The 19,739-nt window shown below is 40.5% G+C and overlaps 2 protein-coding genes across 2 annotated transcripts; one reads left to right on the top strand and one right to left on the bottom strand.

Annotated features, from left to right (window-relative positions):
- The first annotated feature begins 3,425 nt into the window (after nucleotides 1-3,425).
- LOC307025111 (chymotrypsin-like protease CTRL-1) lies at nucleotides 3,426-14,841 on the top strand. Its single transcript, XM_079659701.1, has 6 exons — nucleotides 3,426-3,526; nucleotides 8,373-8,387; nucleotides 9,852-10,017; nucleotides 11,835-12,103; nucleotides 12,610-12,752; nucleotides 13,056-14,841. The coding sequence occupies exons 1-6, from the start codon at nucleotides 3,472-3,474 to the stop codon at nucleotides 13,368-13,370; spliced, it is 963 nt and encodes a 320-aa protein (XP_079515827.1). The 5' UTR covers nucleotides 3,426-3,471; the 3' UTR covers nucleotides 13,371-14,841.
- Nucleotides 14,599-18,732, bottom strand: aldoab (aldolase a, fructose-bisphosphate, b). The gene is made up of 7 exons (XM_079659700.1): nucleotides 18,584-18,732; nucleotides 17,315-17,433; nucleotides 16,380-16,646; nucleotides 16,128-16,288; nucleotides 15,491-15,749; nucleotides 15,199-15,398; nucleotides 14,599-15,041 (listed from the first exon to the last, which is right to left on the bottom strand). The coding sequence occupies exons 2-7, from the start codon at nucleotides 17,424-17,426 to the stop codon at nucleotides 14,949-14,951; spliced, it is 1,092 nt and encodes a 363-aa protein (XP_079515826.1). The 5' UTR covers nucleotides 17,427-17,433; nucleotides 18,584-18,732; the 3' UTR covers nucleotides 14,599-14,948.
- Between the last annotated feature and the right edge of the window lie 1,007 nt (nucleotides 18,733-19,739).

Genomic DNA, 19,739 nt, shown 5'->3' with positions numbered 1-19,739 from the left:
ATATATATAATTTTTTTACTTAAATTTTTTTTTTTTCACTTTAATTTTTTTTAATGAGGGTGCATAACGACTTAACTGAGGGTGCAATGCACCCTTATGCACCCCCGTAGAACCGGGCCTGCCCTTAAGTAAAGACTTTTTTTCCACCTCTGCGATATGAAATCTATTACAAAAAACAAGGAAGTGGATATTACTTACAAAGAACAAAGCTGCTGACTATGTTTTTGGCATTTACTAAACAAACAGACAATGTGGACTGATTACATTTCTTTTCTGAGAAATGCCCCTTTACCTGCATATATCTGTCATGGTATAGTGGGAAAAAAACACACAAACTCACGACACAATAACATGATGGCAAAGCAACTTGCTCCAAGCACTGACTGAACATTTCCATTGGTAAGATATAACATAATTTAACCTTTTTAAATGAGACTAAATTGGATGGTCATCCCAAACAGTTTTTATTGGTCTCTCTAAAAATGCCAATGCTTAAAGTAATGTTTGATTTGAAACAGTATATTTGTCAAAGGTTAAGACTTTTAATCAATGCAAGCTGATCAAGAGCACGGCACCTTGTGAATTGATTTCAAGGGATCAAAAAGATATTTGCTGATCATATTTTGTACTTTGAATCTTAAAGTTATTAGCTGGCTATATTGGAGTACAAATAACATTTGCTTTTTTAGTGTAATGGTGTAGAAGTACAAAGCAGAAGGATATGGAAATAGAAAATATAATTATCTCAGAATTGTACTTAAGTACAGTAATCAAGTGAGTGCTTTGTAAAGCTGCTATAGGTACAAAGTAAATAACTAGGAATCTATGTTAAGGAGAACATAGGAAATATTGGCTTTACACACTCATCAGGTTAGCTGAATAAATATGCTGTTCGCTTAAAGTTTGCTCGATGTGTAAAACAAGGTTCACACGATAGTGAAGGTAAACACATTTGAAAATACTTCTGTATTTTTGTGGCACTGGGCCACACATTTCAAATTCTTCTGGTTAGTAGCAACCACACTTTTACGTCAACAAAGCTATTTCCTGTTCTTGACACACAAGCATCTTCTCTGATGCTAATTACTTAACTTGTTTACCTGGATGGTGAAGTATGGCAATCAGCATTCAGGTTACATTACATTACATTGCATTTAGCTGACGCTTTTATCCAAAGCCACTTACAATAAGTGCATTCGACCAACAAGAAACAAACTTGAAGAAAACAGAATCATATAAGTACATCAGGTTTGATAGAGCTAAAACATTTCAAGTGCTACTCAACTGGTTTTAGATAAGCCAGTCCTTTGTTAGTATATAAGTGCTTTGTTAGTATTTCTATCGCTCGAAGTGGAGTCGAAAGAGATGAGTTTTCAGTCTGCGCCGGAAGATGTGCAAGCTATCTGCTGTCCTGATTTCAATGGGGAGCTCATTCCACCATTTTGGAGCCAGGATAGCAAACCCACGTGTTTTGGCTGATGGGAACTTGGGTATCCGCTACAGTTCTCTATAGACGGTTCGGCCACACAAGGCAATAACAATAACGGGTCCCAAGGTGGGTAGACCTGCAGACGCAACGCTCTGGGGTGCCAAACGGCTCCGCGTCTACGCCCTACAATCATTTCCTGAAAACAATAGCCCCGCCTCTCCCCACCTCAGCTCCCCCTGCGTCACCCGCGTCATTGCTGATGTGTTTCGCCAACAACAACAATGGCGGATCACAGGGTTGATTTAGATATTTTGGTAAAATTACTTCTGCCTAGTGTTAGATTAGAAGGTCAATACTATTCTCATAGGTGAAAGGTAAATACAATAGAACAATGCTTAGAGTAGAGATTGGAAAATAGAGGAAACACCTAATATTTCCTGAATATCGTTGGGGGTTTCCAGACAATCTCATGTCGCATTTATATAATTTAGACAATTATAAAGTCATACATTCATTGGTTATCTAGAAATATTAACTAATGTTATCTCTAACATGTTTTTTTTTAATTGTGGATGGAGTTACTCAATGTTCAGCTGAGGAATATAGAAAAACAGGTATGAGGAGGGAGTGGCGCTGTGGGGTGACGATCACACATATTTCAAATCATTCTGGTTAGTAGCAACCACATTTTTACATAAACAAAGCTATTTCATGTTCTTGAAACACAAGTGTCTTCTCTAAAGATGCTAATTACTTCCGCTACAGTATCTTATAGACGGTTCGGCCACACAAGGCCGACAGGGAAACGCAGATAACGATAACGATAACAGGTCCCAAGGTGGGTAGATCTGCAGACGCAACGCTCTGGGGGGCCAAACGGCTCCGTGTCTACGCACCACATGTGTCAAACTAAAGGCACGGGGGCCAAATCAGGCCCATGGTGGATTTAATTTCTGCTCGCAGGATGATTTCTAATTACTATTAGATCTGGCCCGCCGCTATATTGCACACACACCTTCACCCTGAGGGTCTCCTCAGCTCAGAGCCTGACCCCAAACATTGATGAACTTGCACCCAAGATGACATGCCAAGTATCTGGCTTGAACTAGCATCACAGAGCAGCAAACTGAGTTTCAATGGATGTTTCCTTCTGCACTTTTTTCTCACAACAACAGGGCATGTTTGTTTTTTTCTTTGAGGGAAATTGTTTTTTTGAAGCTGTTGTTGGCCTGTGGAAAAATGTAATCATAAGAAATGACTCTGCAGATAGAGCCATAAGAAATTAATACAACTGATTATTTAATGTTTAATGTTATTGGCTATAAAAATATAGCCAATAATTTAAGCTTTGTTAGTTCAAGGTTTAATATGTGCAATAAGTTCATTTCAATAAGTTTTGCAGTAAACATTGAACCAGTACGGCCCTCGACCAGTACAGATTTTTTTTTTTGGGCCCACTGTGTATTTGAGTTTGACACCCCTGCCCTATACGATTATTTCCTGATAACGATGACACAATAGCCCCACCTCTCCCCACCTCTATTGCTCCCCCCGCGTCACCCACGTCATTGCTGATGTGTTTCGCCAACAACAACAACAACAACAATGGCGGATCACAGGGTTGATTTAGATATTTTGGTAAAATTACTTCTGCCTAGTGTTAGATTAGAAGTTCAATACTATTCTCATAGGTGAAAGGTAAATACAATACAACAATGCTTAGAGTAGAGATTGGAAAATAGAAGAAACACCTAATATTTCCTGAATATCGTTGGTGGTTTCCAGACAATCTCATGTCGCATTTATATAATTTAGACAATTATAAAGTCATACATTCATTGGTTATCTAGAAATATTAACTAATGTTATCTCTAACATGTTTTTTAAAATTATGGATGGAGTTACTCAATGTTCAGCTGAGGAATCAAGAAAAACAGCTATGAGGAGGGAGTGGCGTATAACATCAGCTGTGGGGTGACAATGACAGACTTAATCATAGGGACTCTCTCTGCGCTTACTGACAAATGTATTGACAGCACAGGATGGCAGCCTGGACGGTGTGGACGCTCCTGATGTGTGCAGTCCTCACTGGGCAAGGTGAGCTTTTACCAGAAAATTGTCCATTGTCCAAGTGTTAGAGGTTATTTTTTAGCCAACTTCATGGTAATGTTTTAAGGATGTAGATGTTTTGCTGGCTTCTATTATGTTGAATAGTTCTTAATAACATCTTAGGATAAAGATTGAATATAAACTCTATAAAGACAGGGCTTTGTCTCGTTTATTTTACAGAGAAATTAATTAATGTTTTTGAAATTGTAAAAAGTATCTTTAATTGATTGATTGTAAATCATAGGTAGGTGTATTCAAGTTTTCAAACGGGTTTGAAAGAATGACTTGCAATAACTTGGTTATTGTCAGCTCGTCACCTGTCAACTATGGGCTCAGAACAGTGTCATAATACACACACACAGAAGGATTCAAATTTGTATTTCATGATCAGCAAAAGGATTCACACTTGTATTTCCGGATCCACACTTGTGTTTTTCAATGCACACACAAATGCGTCCCTTTTTGCCTGCCGTTTTTGTGTACACAAGCATTCATCAATGGTTGGAAAGTGGCGCTTTACCTTAATAATATAAAGGCTTGTATTTGCGTGCATTTCCTGTTCGGAAAGTGGCAATGTACTGAGAGTGGAGGTGTCCTGAGATTAGCGCCTGCGGGCAGGCTCCATGGATCTGTCAGCTCCGGACTGCGCAAAATGCGTACATGAAGCGTAGCGTTTCATGAACGCAATAAATCTACCCTCGTGGGGGCGCGCTCATGTGATTGGCTTAGAATTGAGGACACAACTGATTGTCTATACACAAGTTATTGAGCCGTTTCCGCTCTACATCCTGAACTCCTCCCTTCGATGCAATGCACTTCCGTTTTGGCGGACTGGGTTTGTTTTGCTAGCTAGCTCCGTTGTGCCGACAAAGCACTGATATCGCAGAGACAAAGAGGATATAACAATTACAACATGAAGAAAAGTGGTTCGGGAACTACGTGTACGGTAGTTGGTTGCAATCACTCGAGAAAGCACCTGAACGAGTGGTTAGATAGAGTGCTACGACCACAAACCAGCACCCAGCACCCAGCCATGTTGTTCATTAAATACAGATAAACACAACAAATACTGCATGCATTGTATTTTTTAATATTATATATGAATATTTTCATAGTGATGTAATTGTGTGGGCTGCTTTTATATTTTAATTTGTAATACCTGTTAGGATTAAACGTGATCTTTCTTGTTGAAGCCATTTCTTTAGTTTCCTCTCAACAATTAATTAATTCAGTGTTATTTATGTACAGTATGAGCTTAATATGAATGATGAACTGTGTTAAAAGAAATTGTAGCACTCTAAGGAACATATGAAATGCAATAATGCAATAACAGTGCAATAATTAAATTAAATTACATCAAACTTTATTTTCACTCAAACAGTACAGGCACATATGATATATTGCACAGCATAAAGAGATCATGTAAATTGTGCATTATGTAAACAACAGACAACTGTTGGCTCCTGTGGGCATGACCTAAATAAGGCAGTTTATTTTGGTTTTATGCTGGGCCACGTCGTCATGTTATCCTCCCAGTTTTGCACTGAATTCGGGTGGGGGAGAGTAACGCCATCTCCAGTCAAAGAAGTAGAATCGTGTTCCCAAGCTAGCATCACTGTTAGCATCGAAATCGCTGTGTTTACACCAGTGCCCGTCTGACTGTTTACATCGGTTTACACCGACAGACGCTGTGCAAAAGACTTCCGGCGGAAATGAAGTGCATTTGTGTAGTGTCATGGCGCTACCCGTGTTTTGGCGTGTAAACTTGTCTATAGACAGAAAAAATTACAAGTACGAATCGGCTGACCGTCAGGGGCAACACACTCTCACTCCATAATCGTCCAGGAGCGACGTTTGGTCAGCTCCCGTGGGGTGCAGTTGTGATGCTCCTAGGCTCCTTCAGCTTCATAAAGGGACGCAAATAGCTTTCAACTGATTGCGATGTATTCCCATCTGCTGCGGGATTTGACGCTCATGGAAGCACGGCATTTGTTTGTGTCGGCTGCCCTTACAGGCAATGTGAGCGTCCATTCCCATTGGATAACGGAGAATTGTACACCCGGAAGTAAGTATTCCCCTTACTGTCGATGGATTTTTCAGTGATATCTGCACTACTCATCTACTAAAAAACACCAGATTATCCTACACTACACTACCCAGAATCCCCAGCTATCGTTTAGGACTACACACTACACCACCTGCTCTGTTTGACAAACCCCGTTTTTTTTCACCATTCATTCCAATGGCTGGCGTCTGTCACGTGATCATCAAATTTCTCCCTGCAGAAAAAAAAAACGTGGCCGAGCTTCGGTTTATTCTCGGTGGAAAATGCCTATTTTAAAGTTAGTTTGGCTATTAAAATGCGTTTTGATGTCATTTGATGCGAGAAATATGAGTTGTTTCAGATTATGTGTGCAGTGGATGTACATGATCTTTAGTTTGCTAGTTATTACGAAGATTACTTCAGGAAATTGCGTCCATAGAACGTTTTCATTGTTACCAATGTGGTTGCTAGGGACGCTGCTATCGATATTATTTCTGTTATGTTGTGTAACTGTTTAATGGTGTTATCTTTATTGCTACCCCTTTCCCCGTCAATGTATAGTGTTGGTCCACAGCGCAAACGTATTAGTTTAACAAAATCCGCATCTAAAGATACGTTATTTTCCCCTGTGCAATTCCAGTCTCACATCTCACATCACATCGTCATTAACAAATACCGGAAAAAGACCGAAAACATTTAAAAAAAATAGAATCATATTTATTCCGAGTGTGCTTGCTTGTTTCTTTTCTTGCTGCATTAAATATTACATATCTACCGTAGTTCTCTATTTATAGAGCCCTGATGAGAAGACTTCTAGACAAACATGAGGAACTGCCGCTAACACTGAAAACGTGACGTGAATCATAAATATATCAGCAATTAAACAATATCTTACATTTCTTTTCACACAACACGTCTCCTTGCAGGATCAACACTAATTCGGCTGAATTTTATATTTGATCCAATAGGCTGTATTTACACCATAAAGGTGCACAGCTGATAGAAAGGGACACCTGGTGGTTAAAGCATGTTATTGAATTTCATTATTTTTATTATTAGATATTAATAGTCAAGTTTACAGTGTGAACAAAATAAAATATACTGCTGTTTCTGGTTTAGTTTACAACGGATATATTTATTTATTGTTTTGATATTTTTAACACAAAAGCGATGGAAAAAACCCACAGCAACACAGAAAAGATGGTCTTAACATGACCCAGCGGTCTAGTAGTTAATACAAAATAATAATATCAAAACAAAATATTACTACTAACTTTATTGTGAAATTCAAACTGAACGGTAAAAGAATATTTTCCGGTCTATTCTGAGTCCGATCTCTGTAGATAAATAAAAATAAAGAACTACGACAGATGTCTAATATATTTAATGCAGCAAAACCATTTATTACAATGCATTCATGTGATGACTTTCAAAGAGTAAAGCAAGCACTGCTGAATAAAGTATGATTTTATCTTTTACGAAATGTTTTTTTTCATATGGAATGCAGTTGGAGGTCAACCAATCACAGAGCTTGAGAACTAATCACGGGGTTTGTCAAACAGAGCATATGGTGCAGTCCTAAACGATAGATGGGGATTCTGGGTAGTGTAGTGTCTTCTGCCATCCTTTATTCCGAACAAATATTTGTTTCTCCGAATCGAAGGGGAAAAATACAAAAGCATTGCACACATTTTAAACCAATCAATGTTGTGTAATTAACAAGGATAATCTGGTGTTTTTTAGTCGATGAGTAGTGCAGATATCACTCTAAAATCAATCGACAGTAAGGGGAATACTTACTTCCGGGTGTACAATTCTCCGTTATCCAATGGGAATGGACGCTCACATTGCCTTTAAGGGCAGCCGACACAAACGAATGCCGTGCTTCCATGAGCGTCAAATCCCGCAGCAGATGGGAATACATTGCAATCAGTTGAAAGCTATTTTCGTCCCTTTATGAAGCTGAAGGAGCCTAGGAGCGTCACAACTGGACGCCACGGGACGGGACCCTGACCGAACGTCACTCCTGGACGATTATGGAGTGAGAGATTGTTGTCAGGGGAATCTCAAAAAACCCACACACGAATGCACAGCGATCCATGCATATAAAGCGGTTTGTGTTTGCAGGTTCAGAGGTTTTAAACGGAAAACAAATATGTGTGGATCAAAAATACACATTTAAAACTTTTTTCTGTATTTGGATTTTATTTACATGTATATGAAACGGAACACATTTGTGTGTGCATTGAAAAACACAAGTGTTGATCCGGAAATACAAGTGTGAATCCTTTTGCGGATCATGAAATACAAGTTTGAATCCTTCTGTGTGTGTGTGTATTATGAGACTGTTCAGAGCCCATAGTTGACAATAACCAAGTTATTGCAAGTCATTCTCTCAAACCTGTTTGAAAACTTGAATACACCTACCTATGATTTACAATCAATCAATTAAAGATAATTATTACAATTTCAAAAACATTAATTAATTTCTCTGTAAAATAAACGAGACAAAGCCCTGTCTTTATAGAGTTTATATTCAATCTTTATCCTAAGATGCTATTAAGAACTATTAAAAGTAATAGAAGCCATAGTCAACACACCTGTTAACATAACACTGTCTAACCAGTCTGCTGAGATATTTAGGCCTAACAATGACACACACACACACACACACACACACACACACACACACACACACACACACACACACACACACACACACACACACACACACACACACACACACACACATTATTAACTCATGTTTCTCTCTTCCTTGTGTCTCTACAGGCTCAAAGGCGCAGGGTGAGTTCAGTAACATTTAACAATGAACACTAAAACGGCACTCCATTTCCTCCAGGTGTTTCTGGGACATTCCTACACATTTTCCTCTGTCCCTAAACATATTTTTACAATCCAGAAGTGAATTTAAAACCATCCGAAAATCTAAATGTTGTTCTGTAAATTATTTCCTTGTAGCCTACTTAAAGGTGGGGTAGGTAAGTTTGAGAAACCGGCTCGAGATACACTTTTTGTTGTATTCCATGGAATGCTCGTAACATCCCGATAGCAATGAATATCTTAAGTGCTTTGACAAAAAATCCATTAAAAAATGTCATCTGTGGAAGCCGTGGTACTGTAAAAAGCACGACCAATCATTATAGCCGGCCCGGCTAGAATAACTGAATGGCCTACCTGCCTAGCCTTCGTGTGTGTTGGAGGAGAGGCTCTGTAAGGAAGGCAGATTATATCCGGCTCTTTATTTTCAAATTTTAGCGCACTCGAGCTGGTTTCTCCAAAATTACCTACCCCACCTTTAATGAAAGCAACAATGTCCCAACTAAGGTATTCATCAATAATATTCACGTATTCAGCCAAGATTGAGTTGAAGGCTTAAAGGGATAAATTACGCAATAGAGCCAAAGCCCTCCTCTGGAGCCAAATTAGGAAATAATACTGAGGATAACAAGACATTGACAAAAATAATAGGTTTTCTCCAAGCAGCTTAAAGTGGACCTATCGTGCTATATTTGAATAATATAGTGTAGGACCATACCTATATAAGGCATATTTATACTTTTTATTTTTCAAAATACCAAACAGATCATGCATTTTAGCCATTCCTCATTTCGCTCAATTTAACACTGTCTTTGCATGGGCTGATTCTGTGAGAACAGCACCATCTACAGGCCTGGCATATGTACTACAGCGTCTCCAGCGCTTTCGAACGGCAATGTCCGTGGCTGTCTCCTCCTGATTGGTGGAGTTGGCCCAATAGCCGTAGCGCCACTTCTGTGACTACATAAAAGTGTTCAAATCTGGATCAGTCTGTATCAGATCCGTTGCAGCCCCTTTTTAAGAGATTTGGGTATGGAGGAAAATAGAGAGGGTTGTGTTTTCTGACACTTGGTGAGTTCCCTGGAACACCGGGGACACATATTCATGTATAAAAGATGTACTAAAGTGCATTTTGCATGATAGGTCACCTTTAAGTGCCAAACACTGCAGTTCATCAAGTGGCCACTAGAGGCCGGATGCAGAAGGGAGTGAATCTCCATAGACCCCTATGTTAATAAGTCCAACTTTTGTGAGGAAGTCAGATTTTGGTCCGTATTGCCTACTTAGATATTCATGGTAACTCACCAATTCAAAGTCAAATGAGTCTTGAGTGGAACTTTCGTGCAGGGGCCCTTAATATCCGACACACCTGAAGCAGATGTATTAGCCTAATTTGAATGTATATTAATTACACACAGTTGTCTCTGTCAGATTGTGGAGTAGCACCCCTGAACACAAGGGTAGTTGGTGGTGGAAATGCCACAGCCGGTTCATGGCCCTGGCAGGTCAGCATGCACAATATAGGGCGACGTCACTTCTGTGGAGGGACCCTCATCAGTGACCAGTGGGTCCTCACAGCAGCCCACTGCATTATAAGGTAATATAATATCCTACTACCTGCATCTATTGCATTTTCCAACTCTATACTAAAACTTTATCACTCGTAGCTTCGAACAATTGGTGGCCATTACCTGATTCACATAAGCATTACAGTAGAGCAGGGGTGTCAAACTCAAATACACAGTGGGCAAAAATAAAAAAATCGGTACTAGTCGAGGGCCAGACTGGTTCAATATTTATTGCAAAACTGATTGAAATGAACTTACTGCACATATTAAACCTAGAACTAACAAAGCTTAAATTATTGCCTATAAAAACAACATTAAACATTAAATAATCAGTTGTATTAATTTCTTATGGCTCTATCTGCAGCTTTTCCGGAATCATTTCTTATGATTACATTTTTCCACAGGCCAACAACAGCTACAAAAAAACAATTCCCCTCAAAGAAAAAAACAAACATGTTGTCGCAAGAAAGAAAGTGCAGAAGGAAACATCCATTGAAACTCAGTGTGCTGCTCTGTGAGTTCAGATACTTGGCATTGTTAAATGTGTTCTTTATTCTCGCGTCCAGGAGAGAAGCTTTAAAATGAGACTAAATGGAGTCTCTGAAAAGATTCAAATGGGATACTTTAATTAAAAAAGGCGCGGTAGTGTTACAGACAGAATATTGTTCCGTCAGACAAACAGCTGTGGTCCGGTTCTCCTGAGCAAGAAGAAGACACCGGATCTCTCCTCCGGCGCTGCTATATATATCCTCTGCTGGCTCCTCCCCGCCAGCCGGCTCACCTCGTCTCCAATGTCCGTTATTGCATTTAAACAGAGGATAGGTTCTTTTCACATTCAATATATGCTTAACACGCCGTTTCTCCTCATATTCTCTTTCATCACTTTTCATTTAACACATTCTAAACGCTGTAATCAATACTCTAAACAATACTTCTCGGTTTGGTTGCCGGTCATTCCGGATGTTGTCACATGCTACTCGTCTGTAAACAATAATGTATTCAAATAAACTGTACCTTCATTTAATATTCAGCATGGTAATATCTCGACATCTATCGTTGTAGTGTTAAATCAGTAGGTTTCGGTTTTCACCACACCAAGTCATTTCGCTCCTCAATTCACCTCTTTAGGAAATCGTATATTAACCACATGCTACATGCTAACCGTAGATGAAGGATTTTCAGAATAAAAGCTTAACTGCTTGTGCACAAGAATTTCTGGTTTTTCAGTATAAAAGAGCGTTTGAACTGACGGTATGTTTAAGCTACATTATACCATCAAAACATTGATTTTAATTTCTAACAGCATCTCATCTTTGGTGCAATTTCATCAATGTTTGGGCTCAGGCTCTGAGCTGAGGAAACCCTCAGGATTGAGGGAAGGTGTGCGTGCAATATACCGGCGGGCCAGATTTAATAGTAATTAGAAATTATCCTGCGGGCCGAAATTAAATCTACCAAGGGCCTGATTTGGCCCCCGGGTCTTGAATTTGACACATGTGCAGTAGTGTTTTATTCTGTGTAATGAGTTTACAATGGTATTCACAAAGGCTGTCTTTATTGTTAAACAGTAAACAAAGAGTAAAGGTAAACAAAACAAAAATTCTCTAAAAATGCCACATCATGCAGAAACACAAAAAACCAAGCCACCATTATGTTGTTTTGTAACCATTGGTACAGACTTTTAACCACCTTAACCTCCAGACACCAAATGCCTTCTCACATAAAACAAGTGTAAAGTACCCTGCAACTCTTAAAATTACAAACCCTGACAATGTGCAACCATACATTTCTTTATGTCAAAATGTGTTCAGTAGAAGTCTTTATTAATTTCCCCGTTCTTTTCCAGTGTCACACCTAGTTCATATACTCTCTACTTTGGAAGAGAGACTCAGTCCGGCCCTAATGTTCATGAGGTTAGCCGCACTGTGTCCCAGATCATCGTCCATCCGGACTACAATAACACATTTTTGAACAACGACATCGCCCTGATGAAGCTCAGCAGCGCAGTCAGTTTCAATGACTACATCAGACCTGTATGCCTGGCGAGTAACTCCAGCCAGTTTCACAACTCCACCTCCTGCTGGGGCACAGGTTGGGGCCAACTAGGAAAGGATGGTGAGTATTTGTATGCTAACATGCTAACCCTAGCATAAAAACATTAGCATGAACATTGAAGCAGAACTTCTGTTTTAGTTTGGTTGGGTAGAACTATTGGAAACTAGTTGTCTTGCTAACAGACAGCCTCTTACATTACATTTGACTTTTTAGACACTTTTATCCAAAGCGACTTACATACTCAATACTGTGGACAATCCCCACAGGAGCAATTTGGGGTGAAGTGTCTCAGGGACACAACGACATGCTGACTGCAGTGGGGTTTGAACCTGTGCTCCCCTGATCCGAACACCACCGCACTAGTCCACTGCACCGTACACATTTTTTGCTAGTCCCACCCCTGCCAATTATTAACGTTTGAGGTACAAAAACAATTGTATTATCAGAAGACTTGTTGAGTCTTGTTCAGCTTCTCCCAGAATACGAAAAAAATCCCTTAAGACTGTGCAAAAGAAGGAAAATTAAAAGTGTGTCTGTCTTCTGATTTTTTACTCTCTCTCCCACAGAGGCCTTACCGAGCGCTTACTCGCTGCAAGAGGTTCAGGTTCCTGTCGTTGGAAGAAAGCAGTGCGGTTGCATCTACCGCTCAGAAATTAACATCACTAATGAAATGATTTGTGCGGGACAAGAGAACAAAGGCATATGTCAGGTTGTAAAAACAATCCCTTGTATTAGCTGTGCTAATTTTCTTTGTTGCTATTAAAGCAACACAATATAAGATGTGTTGTTTTTTTTGTTTGCCCCGACTGTGCATTTGTTTTTAAGGACATTACTTTTAAACAAAAACTTGTTAAAGTTAACAATTTTGCTTAAGAAGCCACATTCTCACAGAGAGTTGAGGCAAAGCAGCCAGAGGACACAGAGAGAAACAAATTAAAGAGAAATATGATGTTGTTGCACCCAAATCAAACGACAATCATCTAACAGTTTGTGTTTTGTCCCTTCTTTTCAGGGGGACTCCGGTGGTCCTTTGCAATGCAAACAATCCTCAATATGGATCCAGTCTGGCATCGCCAGTTTTGGAATACCGTGTGCTACAGCTGGTTTCCCTGAAGTCTTCGCCCGAGTGTCTGAGTTCGAGACTTGGATAATAGATAAAGTGGCGGGGGCGAAGGTCAACTTTGTGACTTTCACCTCCGACGGCACTGACCAAGACAACAGTTTCGAGTGTCGAAATACGGCTTCCACAGCAACAACTGTTTTTACTGAGCTTACATTGATTGTCATTGTTGGGACAGTGTTCCTGCAGCACACTGTAGCTCCATAGTGCTGTAATGCGCTAGCAACTTCTCAATGTCCTTTTCTGTTGTGTTGGGTTATGTTTGTCTCTTAAATTGTTTGACTAACATTCTACTTATATGTACTACATCAGTTCCATCACTGTAGTTTTAGAGCATGGTTTTGTCTCTGTGGAAAGGTTTTTTGCACTTACAAACTTAATTCAACATGCATCTTGTTTAAAATATGATTGTAATAGCTAATGGTATAGAGCCATTCTTGTTATCAGTTGCACTGCAACACCCTGTATTAAAGCAAATAATAAAACATGGTCTGTTTTTCTCTATCGAAAAAGGTCACAATCCTCTTTATATTTTTTGATTCCAGATATGAACAATATAGCCTAATATTTAAGTTTTATGTAACTTCACACCATGGAACTGAATAGTCATTGTGGCCAAGGTGGAGCACGACTCGCTTCAAGACATGAAACATACCACAATAATGGCTTTCCTATAGTGAATGATAATTAAGAATAGGGCTATGGGAACTGAGCTTTCTTATTACACTCATGGTTGTGCATAAAGTAGGCTACTGTGCCTTTGTATGCCGGGTCACAACCAAGCTTTCTTTTGGTAGTAGTATTGCTAGGAGCATGAACATGTTTGTTTTGGAAGCATGTTAGCACATTTTAGCGTTAGCATGTTGAAGTGTGTATACAGTTAGCATGAACTTGCAATTATAGCTCTTATTTCAGAAAAGCCACTACAAAGATCTTTTAATTTTCTGTTGATGTTGGTGGCCCCTTTGGCCATAGTGGTGATAGTGGTTTACTAGAATGAATTTCCCATGACAAACATTGTCATGGGAAATTCTTCATTAAAGATGTTGATCTGGTTAGTGCATGCTTTTCTTTCTTGTGTTAGCCACTTAAGAGATTAATTAAACCACGTTGCATTCCCACTAGGAGAGAGATGTTTCTGAAATGTTGTTGCAACATAAACTTTCCATATAGGGTATTCGTTGATGAAATATCACATTAATTAGTGTAGCAACCTGCAGTTTTAAATTAAAGTGCTGTTGTCAGCCTGCAACCTGAAATGAAACGTCACATCTATTGCAATGCATTTGTTGCCTCTCTTATCACTCTACAGACCCCTTAAACATTTTCAGCATTTTCAGACTAACATTACAAGCCCAAGTAGGCTCCAGCTTTGAACTGTTGTTTGCATGAAATAATGTTTAGCAAGGACTCAAAAAGGAAGTAAAGCGACAGGTTAGGGCAAATTCTTTATTCCATGGTACCAGTATTAATCATATACTGCACTTGGTGAATTCAAAATAAATCGTACAAGTTGTGTAAAAACAATGTGGGAATCTTCACCTGAAAACAGGTTTAAACGTTTTAAAAATAAAAGGAAAGGGAATGGAGGCAGAACATCTTTTCCGAATCTCCTGGCTGCAGCAGTACCCAAATGGAAGGTCTTCTCCTTCGCTTTCTACCAATATCCTGTACGAGTGCTGGTGTTTAAAAGCATTTTCACAATCGGTGACATGGACTTTTTCATGGTGATGGTAGTACTAATAATGGGAAGAAGGCGAAGAGGGAAACGGTGAGTGTCCATGCTTAATAAGCGTGGTTGGCCACGAACAGGGAGTCTGCGCCGGCAGCACTGGCTCCAGAGGGAGCATATTTGCCCTGGCAGGCCAGGTTGTTAGCCTGTATGAGACAAAAAGCACAGTATTACTTAATGCACAATACAGAAAGGAGTTGCTTGCAGTCCTTACAGTTCTATGAACACTCTACTGCGGCTTCTGTGTAACACAACACTTTTTTATAGACGTACAAACTTTTAAATAATATTATTCATACATACCAGAGCTCTCTTGATGAACTCCTCCTGGCATGCCTTTCCGTTCTCCGTCTTGCCGCACCAAGCTTTGAGGGCAGAGGCCTGCAGGGCACGGCCGTATGAGAAGGTCACGGCCCAGGGCCTGTGCAGAGGGCACTGGTTCATGGCGTTCAGATTGACAGAGGCCTCCTCCTCACTCTGGCCACCAGACAGGAAGGTAATGCCTAAACAGGAAGAGCATGAGTGTTTAGCGGTGCTAGCAAAGTTGTCAAATGTGTGCAACTCAACAAGGCAGTATTGTGTGCTTCCTGCTTACCAGTGACTGCAGGGGGCACAGTGCGACGCAGGGCAGTAACGGTGGCCATGGCGATCTCCTGGTTGGTGTATTTGTGTGAGCAGGAGTGTCCGGCGGTAACCATGTTGGGCTTGAGCAGTGTTCCCTCCAGGTAGACGTGGTGGTCGGACAGGGCCTTGTAGACGGCAGCCAGGACCTTCTCAGTGACGTACTGGCAGCGCTTCAGGTCATGGTCACCGTCGGGGAGGATCTCAGGCTCGATGATGGGGACGATGCCGTGCTGAGGATGGCAGAGACAAAAGGAGTCAAAAACGATTGTGCCAGCAACATGGGAGAAGGTTAACATTGGAATAAGAGATAATGATTTGAGTTTAAATAAAGAGTAGATCCGAGACATATCATGCAGTGGAAACAGGGCATTAGAGACGACATGTTTCTGATCTGACTAATGCAGATTGTTTTTAATGATATAATTAGAGCATTTAGAAGAAGGTCATGGAGCTTTGGGGCCACTGTGAAATCCATCATAGCCACATAGACTTTTGAGAAGATTTTTTCTTTCTTCTACTGATAACTTGTTTAGAATGTAGCTTATAAAACCAACGTGGAACTTGTCCAGACCTTACACTGATGTCAACGTCTGTCTGTCGTGTCTTACCATCTGGCAGATGCTGGCATAACGGGCCAGGACATTGGCATTCTCAACGATGGCCAGCCTGGAAGGAGTGGTGGGGGTGATCTTCAGCACAGAGCGCCACTTGGCGAAGTCAGCACCATCCTTCTTGTACTGGGCGCAACGCTCATACAGTCCATCAAGACCTGCGAAAGAGGGAGGGTAGAGCAGATAAGTTAGACAAAAGGTGTCAAAAGAAGTAAATACTCTTTGGTTGTTTATCGGTTCTTCGCTCACCCTGGGTGGTTGTCTCGCCGTTGGTTCCGGCCAGGGGGACAACACCTTTGTCGACCTTGATGCCCACCACCATGTCTCTCTCTTTGAGATACTGGGTGAAGGGCTTGCCGTCGTCGGTCTTCTGGTACATGGTCTCGTGGAAGAGGATAACGCCTCCAATGCAAGGCTTGATGCGTTCATCAGCGGTGAAGAGGAGCTGGCGGTACAGCCTCCTGTTCTCCTCGGTGTTCTCAGCATTGATGCTCTGGAAACGCTTGGCCACGCTTCCTGGAAGTTGAGGAAAAATATGATGAATGAAGACTTGATCCATCTGCGCACTTCACTACAGTTTGTTTGAGCATTTGCATTAGAAAAGTTTGAATTCTAAGAAATGTCAAAGTCATAATCGAACCAGTTTTTCACCATTCTTATTGACTTTTAAAGATCTCCTATCATGCTATTTTTAAGCATATATTATGGGTCTCAGATATATAAAAACTTATAAAAAACATGGGGCTCAAATGCTTTTTCTCTTGCGGGTTTACCACAAGGTGGGTGGGTACCTTTTTATATCCTGATTTTTTACACATACTCTCCAGTACAGCTTAGCTCTGAGTGTTAGCGTACTTGCTAATGTAAACAAAGACCATATTACATCCAAAACACATCACGCATTGTTTCTGATAGCGACTTTTCTGATAGGGCTGTGAGCGTAAGGCCAGCCCACATTTCCGATATAACGTCATATCGGCAGCAAATCTGGATCAGCTCCGTTGTAACCCCGTTTTTAGAGATTTGGGTACGGAGGAAAAGAGAGAAGGTTTTGTTTGACACTTTGAGTTCCCTGACACACCGGGGACATATATTTATGTATAAAAGACATAAAAAAGTGAATTTGTGCATGATAGGAGATCCTTTAAACAATAAAAAGTACATTGTCTTAAAAAATGATTTACCGGTAGACTCGTCTGCGGCGAGGATACCCTTGCCGGTAGCGACGATCTTGTGAGCAATGTCACTGAGCTCCTTCTTCTGCTCAGGAGTGAGGAAGGGGTATGCGTGAGGCATCCTGACTCTGAGAGAATTACAAAAAATGAGAAATTAAGAAAATATTAGGCAGGTCAGATGGGTTCCACTATGTGCAAGGTGAAACGTTTAACGAAATTTCAAGCTGTGTAAACCTGACATTTGGGGTTGTGGTTATAGTTTCAAATGCATTGGAACCTGCTTCATGAAAAGGAAACAAAACTTTTGGTTTACTATATGAAGGAAGCGGTGCAGTAAAGGCCTGACAACATGCTTTGATGTTTTCCTGTCTGTCTTTGGTGACTATAAAAAGGAGACATGCTGGTGACCCGACCGTGAGACTGCAGTTGTTGCAGCTATAACTGCTCCAGTAACCCGAATACTTTATGAGCTGGGGCTAGGCACTATTCCCCAAGCACAATATGCAGCTGCAAAGGGGATCAGTATCAGAGAGCCCTCCTCTACCCCACCCATCACATACTGTATCCGACCACCCTTGAAAAAACATGACAAGCATGCGGGTGACCTATTCCATTTTCTAGCCTCTTATCCCTGACCTTTCTTTTCCCATTCCCCCCCCTCCGCTCTTCTATCCCACACCTTCTGTTCACCCTCGCCTGTGCCTCCACTATCAATTGACTGGACTAAATATAAACACAGTGTACTTTATCAAGCACCATGGCTCAGCAAGAAGGCATTACATAAGAGAGAATCGTTCAGTTTCACTACCCTATTTTCAGCGGGCATGTACTGTAAAGGAAGAACAATAAAAGACGACTTGGAAAAATTTAAACAGTTTTGAATAAGAGCTTAATAAGATTAGTGAGTCACTTCTGACCACACGGAAACAATGCAGTGGAAAGTTTCCATCAGATAAAGAAGGGCGTTGCAGCCAGCAGTGATGCACGGAAAAAGACGAACTAAACTTTTCAGTATTGTGAAGTAAGGAGAATACTGAGTGTATTATTTATAACACTTCCAGTTTTTAGTGTCTCAGAAAAGCCTCTACAATGATCTTCTAATTTAGAGTTAGGTAAGAGGACATCACTGTGAGTTAAATGTGCCTTCATAGAAAAGGGAAAACGTCATGCACTTCATGCTTTATAAGAAAGAAAAATCAACAGGTAGCACAAAAAGCCAATTAAAACATTGCATTTATCTCATATTTGTGTGAAACCTTCAGTTTAGTTTAGTTTTACCTTGGAGGTTAGGAGGAGAGTTGAGAGAAGAGAAAAGGAGGGAGAAGATCCGGCGTTCATCTGCGACAACCCTCCACTCTGCTGGCCCTTGTATTTATCCTCGCATTGTGACCCCTCACATTTCAGCTGCCCGGCTATAAAAAGAACAGGACGCAACCAGAGATGGCTCGTGACATTCAGAGCGACTTGGGCTGGAGTACCATGGTGGTGAGCAGCCAGTCAAAGGGCAAAGAGTGTTTCGGTGAATGGCAAAGAAAGGGAGGGATGTATAGGGATAAACAAGTAGAAATGTGGTAAAGTGTGCCAGTAGATGGGTAGGAAATAATAACCAGAGCATTTGAGAGAGATTGCTTTACTTTAAAGTCTTAATTTCCTGAGTTATCCACAAGCAAAAGCATGCTTCTTCTTCCATGCTCAAATGGCACCCTGAGCATTGTAGTTTAAGGCATTGTTATTGTATGTAGCATTGATTATGACATTCTGTTTAAAAATGTGCTTTCTCATCTGGGAAAAGCCTCCCAGCAGCCAGAGGCCATTACAAAGGGTATGTGGATGAAACACAAGATAACTTAAGTGCAACACACATGCAGTCCCACACAGAGAGCATGTGACAACATTGCTAACCTGAATTTAGAAATCAGACCCAGACACGGCGACACAGTGCTCTGATCCTTGACCTTTCTCTGACCTTTCCCGATCACCCTTGCTCGACAGGAAAGGGTGAACTGGAAAGCTTGGCAAAGGTTGCACATAGTCAGGTTGCAGAGCACTTTATATCTGTTTTATGTTATCTCTTCAGATAGGTAGACACAGAGCACAAGTCACACATATAAAAAGATGTGACATTTTGCACCTTACAAAGGTCTAAATATTTGGTTTTATCTTTGGTGAGCAGTGGCAGGAAGAGGCTAACTTCCTGAACCGGCTGGCAGCTAAAAGAGTAAACACGCAAAGCTATTTCAATAGAAACAGATCATTTGAGTTACATCGGTTTATCATGTGTCTGGCAGCTCGACTTTATCAGTTTTTTGAGAATAAGTTATAGTGCATAAATATATTGGTTTTAATGTCACAGTAGGCACCATGTAGAATATTCTGTCTTTTTTAAAATCCATATATGAACAGGTATATACATAAAGACCAAATACTATTCTAC

This window comes from Notothenia rossii, assembly GCF_949606895.1.
Source record: "Notothenia rossii genome assembly, chromosome: 11".
NCBI lineage: Eukaryota > Metazoa > Chordata > Actinopteri > Perciformes > Nototheniidae > Notothenia > Notothenia rossii.
Note: the sequence above shows the minus strand (reverse complement) of the source record. Positions and strands in the feature narration are given on the sequence as shown.